The 5,257-nt window shown below is 40.5% G+C and overlaps 1 protein-coding gene across 3 annotated transcripts; it reads left to right on the forward strand.

The window, feature by feature from the left end:
- The first annotated feature begins 3,637 nt into the window (after positions 1-3,637).
- Positions 3,638-4,831, forward strand: LOC124255007. 3 transcript variants are annotated; one of them, XM_046688846.1, is made up of 3 exons: positions 3,653-4,025; positions 4,161-4,240; positions 4,535-4,831. In XM_046688846.1, the coding sequence occupies exons 1-3, from the start codon at positions 3,862-3,864 to the stop codon at positions 4,801-4,803; spliced, it is 513 nt and encodes a 170-aa protein (XP_046544802.1). In that variant the 5' UTR covers positions 3,653-3,861; the 3' UTR covers positions 4,804-4,831. The 3 variants fall into 3 exon arrangements, 1 of the variants encoding a protein (XP_046544802.1); XR_006892606.1 differs by having other exon boundaries at positions 3,679-4,025; positions 4,161-4,388; XR_006892607.1 differs by lacking the exon at positions 4,161-4,240 and having other exon boundaries at positions 3,638-4,025.
- Positions 4,832-5,257: the final 426 nt, after the last annotated feature.

Genomic DNA, 5,257 nt, shown 5'->3' on the forward strand with positions numbered 1-5,257 from the left:
TGCGCTTTTCCATACTTGGATATTATGCTCAAAGCGCAGTTTACGTCTGATATCCTACAGACAGCAGAAATTTAGTACATCAGAATTCTTCATCTGAACATCTATTCTTTATGTCCAGTTGACGGAACGTTTGAAACTACTTTGTGTTGGCCTTCACCTAAGGTATCGGGCTAAGTAACTGGGCTAGTAACAATGTTTATGTAACGCTGCGGCCGTGCGAGCGACGTAAATAAGGTGGTTCTAAACGCCGGGACTTCCCCCCACCCATACAATAAATTAACAAGAACACAGGCTGTTTCCGGAAGTGACTAACACGTGTGTTGTTCTGCGGAAGATACTGTGCCGTGTATGTGACGTAGTGACATAAGCTCCGCCCACTCATGTTTATTTATGATTTCTGTGCACTTAAGACCATTGTGCGTTTAAGGGCACAACACACGTCCGAGGACAATAACTACGGGTAGGAAAACTAAGAAATGAAAACAGCAAGAAACATTTGCACACTGTTTAATATACTCAACCAAAACTATACAGAGAAACCCCCAAAAATGCGACAATATGTATCACGGACGCTAAAGTTCAATTGCACATGCAGTCTTTAAGGATACAAGTTCACAAATTCTTAAAGGAGAATACGAGTGAATTGCAATAATTTCTGGGTGAAACATAAAGTCATCAGGAACATATTCCCAAATTTCCAATTAAAAGAATATGTATAATTATGTTTTAATCGCGAAAACAGTTTCTGTAAATCTCAGCTTCGGCCATTATGCATATTTTATAGTTAAAATTCCCCAATTTATTTTTAATGATTAAATATAGGCCATAAATGCATAGTTTTTTCAACTCTTAAATTATGTTCTTCATATAAAAGTATATACATTATTATGAGTTTACTGATGGAACATTTATCAGAAATATTACTTCTTTATAACCTTTATTTGAATTACATTATATCAAAGTTGATAACGCCTCCGTGGTGTAGTGGTTAGAGCGTCCGCCCGGAGAGCGGAAGGTCGCGGGTCCGATCCCCGACCGCGTCATACCAAAAGACGTTAAAATATGGTACTTGTTGGTACCTGCCTGGCGCTCAGCATTAATGGGTACAACAAGGACTGGTTGGCTCGGAGTCAGTATAATGTGTCTGAGTAGGGTATTCATGCTTCACTGCGGCATGGTATCTCAGTGGGCTAGCACTATAAAAACAGCTTCAGTCTGGGCTAGTACAAGCAGCCGCACATACACATACACACGCATGCACGTCGTCATATGAGCGAAATATTCTCAAGCACGACGTTAAACCCAATTTCACCTCACCTCAAAGTTGACAAAAAGTATGCATTTACGGCATATATTTAATCATTATAAAATAAATTTGACCAAATTAGAATGAATGACTAAATTTGCTGGGGCATTTTATAGCTGGGGCAGTTCCACTGGTACCCATGAGATATATATTATCAAAATCAGTAAGAGATTTCACATGAGCTTGAAAATGTTTCGCTATGACGTTCTTTTCGGTTTGGAGCCCTAAATGCTGCAAACTACCCGAAACATTGCCGAATACAACGGCAAATCATGAAGTACTTGTTGCTTTCATTGTTTTCCATTTTGTCCAGTTATGCATGTCGGCATCAGACTCGCTATTTGTCAGTAGTGTGTGCCGTGAAAGTTGTTCTGTGTTCACATTGGCTGACAAGATGCCATTCTAAGGCTATGGCCGAGTTCAATAACTATTTCCATAACCAAACACTGGGGAAACATACATTGTCCTGACAAGTATTTTATAATTCACCAGTTTTCGGGGAATAACTTATCTGCGTCGCGAATAATATCTCTGCTCGACCAGGCTGGGATTTTGTGTGGAGACTTGATACGTTATTAATGAGAACTAGGATCCTATAGTTCTTTCTGTTCAATTTTAATCACGGAAGGTGACTTTTAGAATATCCTTTACAATATATCAAAAGTTTTGTTTTCGTTCGGATTCTCCTTTAAAGTCAATAGCGTGCAAAATCTAACAGAATCAAATAATATACACTGTCAAATACAACCGTACTCGTGAGCAAATACTTCCTACAATACTATAACGTACCAAAGCCTCATAATTTAATACAACAAAGTAAACTGAACCAGCTACGGGTGGCAACAGCACACCGACACACCCCAGCAACCCCGACATGATGCTTCTGTTTCCTGTCTCCCCTCGAGGCTCTTTGGAAACTCGCTCTGCGCATGCAAAATCATGCTTTTTATAAGAGCACAACAATGCGTTCACCAATGAGCATCGCTGACACATACGAGCCAATCACCAACGTTCATGTAACGGCTCGGAAACACTCAAGTAATCACTCTTCAATCTTGTGACATTCGTAACATTTATTCGCTGGCAGCTTTTAACGTTGGAATTCGACAAAGTCAATGTAAAGCGTGAGGGAAGTGTTTTTGTAATATTCAGTTCAGAGGAACGAAGAAAGAGCCAACTGGGTTGACAATAACGTTCGCGTCCTTGAGATGTATGGTGTCACTCTCCTACCCAGAGTTCCATGCGGCCAGCCAGCATAGTACCTCTGCCACAGGCCAGAAAGATGTGACGATTCATCACATCTTGCACCGTCCATTCAATATAATCTACATATTTCTTAACTCATTTATTTTTGACGAGTCTACACATCTAATTAAAACATCTTTGATAAAAATTGTTTAGTTTTCCTGAGAAAATATCCTAAAACACATAACACTATTTCGATTTGCGTAGCGATCCTTTGTTTACCTAGGTTGTACGGCTCCACGTGCTGTCATCGAAGCAAACACAGAGCAAACGATGCAGGCAGTTTTATATCTAAATATGTCCTGTCATAAATGTTACTGTCGCAGTTGTGGACGAATATATATGTAACAATGTAAAACATTGTGAAGAGCGTGTCGAGAAGCTTGCGTAAGGCCAGTCTCTTTTTATTATGAATATGCGTGCTTGTTTACAAACGACAAACGAGAAAAGTCCGGTCACGTGATAGCCTGTGGCAGTGATGTTATGCTAAGTCATCACTGCGCCGGAGTGTGGTATCGTGTTGATAGTCTCGCAACTACCTCCGGTACTAAGTGGTTCCCAGCTCGCTTTGCGCGCGCCAACTTGCGATATGCGGCCCACTGTACTTCCGGTACTCTATTTCTTGTGACAGGCGTTTATTCAAGAACCAGTTCTGGTTCCAAATTGCACGACCGCCAAATGTGAATTTACTAGACCGGACCAAGTGTATAACCATTCTTGGCTGTGACAGTTGTTGACAGTCGTAATAGTTGGCCAATTTGAGGATGGTTAGATCGGAAATGTGTTAATCCTGCAAGGATTATCTGTTTCTTACTGTCAGCTGACAAGAATGAGACCATTCGAACGTTTATGAAGGTCTCGCGAATTGCTGTGACCTAGTTACGGGCCCTATTGCCTCAGCCAGGTTTTGTGCATATGTTGGTTATGTGTAGGATAAAAGACTCCTCCTCGGTTTCGGTTGAGAATGTAAAACCTCAGGGGAAGGAAATCCCGAGGGCGCGTTACCGCCCGATGGATTTCCTTCCCCTGAGGTTTTACATTCTCAACCGAAACCGAGGAGGAGTCTTTTATCAAACTTATAAACCGTCTAAGACAACAAAAATTACTCAAACAAGCTCTGAAAATTAAACACATACAGTCTGAAACGATTACACTGCGGTATAACGAAGATCATCGGGATACACACCGCGGTAAAATGAAGAGCATTGGGATCACGTGAATCTGCACATGCAGCATGCCGTGTCATGCTCAACATCCGGGTACCTCGGCCGCATGGTCTCATCAGTTGACTGAAAGATACGGTAACGAACATGTCTGACGGCCGATCCTATCTGTGTTACACAGAAGATGTGTCTAAAACTAACCAGGGAGGAATGACCCAGAGGAAGCTTAAACCTAAAGTAGTTCCAGCCTACGAAAATGATGATTCAACGAGATGTTACGTCCGACTTTACCAAAAGTACAAGTCGCTGTGGTAAGTGTAAATAATAATAATAATTATAATAATAACGAATACATAAATGAATACAAAAATAAGGGTAAATATAAATACATGAATATATGATACATTTAGAAATACAATTAATGTATATTTCTGAAAATGTTACAGTCTCCCTTCCAAAAAGGATGCGTTCTATTTCACGCCGGTGAAGAGGCCGAAGAATGATAGTGTGGTACCTGGATGTTCCGGTGGGACATAATACTTTGCAGAACACTATGAAAAGAATATGCAGTGAGGGAGGCATAGAAGGTCGTAAGACGAACCATTCTCTTAGAGCAACTGCAGCGACGAGGTTGTTTCAGACAAATGTTGAACAACTTATTTGTGAACACACTGGTAAAGTTTAATGAATTTTTAAATTTAGAATTTTTGCAAATACCATTAAGTTCTGTTTACAGTAAGTAGTACGTACGATGTGTTTTGCAGGAATAAATCGTCAGTTTTGTATTACTTTACACAGATGGCAAATATCTTTTCTTCAGGTCATATGAGCAAAGCTGTACAGCGAACCTACAAAAGAAGCAATGACGCCAAGAAGGCCCTTGTTTCCGACATAGTTGCAAAGAATCCCAGAATTTCTGCTGATCCCCAAAACTGCACCACCACCACCACCACGAAAACTGAGAAGTTGACTGCATCGGAATCTGCTACCAAACCCACTGCAGAGAGAATACAACAGGGTTGGATGCTCATCTCGAGCGTGGAAACATTTCCGTTACCTTCAATTTTCACTAAATTACGTGTTCAATGACTATTCAGAAATAAAGTGGCCAAGTTTGTTGGGTGTTTTATTTCCATTGGTACGTCTGCATAGACTTGCACAGCAAAATGTTTCATTTAGTCGTGTCTATAACATGTAATACATAATCACTCGCCTGTCACAGATTTATTTAATGACAGTTTTGACACTACCAAAACAAACATTTTGCTGTGTGAAAAATTCTCAGGGTATGGGGTTTTACAACGGTCATTGTAAAACTTCGTTACCTCAGGGTATGGGGTTTTACAACGGTCATTGTAAAACCTCCCGCAATCGTAAAACCTCTACCGAGGTTATTCCATAATGCGAAGCAACTGCAAGAACAATAGACAACATTGGCCATAGGTTTATAAGTGACGTCTCTGACTGGATCATTTAGCATTATGACGGATAATACCCAGTAAGGTGTTGGAAATGCTCCATCCTAACCTTTGGGATAGACAGG

The sequence above is a fragment of the Haliotis rubra genome, unplaced genomic scaffold (assembly GCF_003918875.1).
Source record: "Haliotis rubra isolate DU_JTF1 unplaced genomic scaffold, ASM391887v1 Scf59, whole genome shotgun sequence".
Taxonomy (NCBI): domain Eukaryota; kingdom Metazoa; phylum Mollusca; class Gastropoda; order Lepetellida; family Haliotidae; genus Haliotis; species Haliotis rubra.

Coding starts and splice junctions, on each gene's coding strand:
- LOC124255007 (XM_046688846.1), top strand. CDS start 3,862: ATGTCTGACGGCCGATCCTATCTGTGTTACACAGAAGATGTGTCTAAA. Junction 4,026..4,160: donor CAAAAGTACAAGTCGCTGTG/GTAAGTGTAAAT, acceptor AAAATGTTACAG/TCTCCCTTCCAAAAAGGATG. Junction 4,241..4,534: donor TGTGGTACCTGGATGTTCCG/GTGGGACATAAT, acceptor TCTTTTCTTCAG/GTCATATGAGCAAAGCTGTA.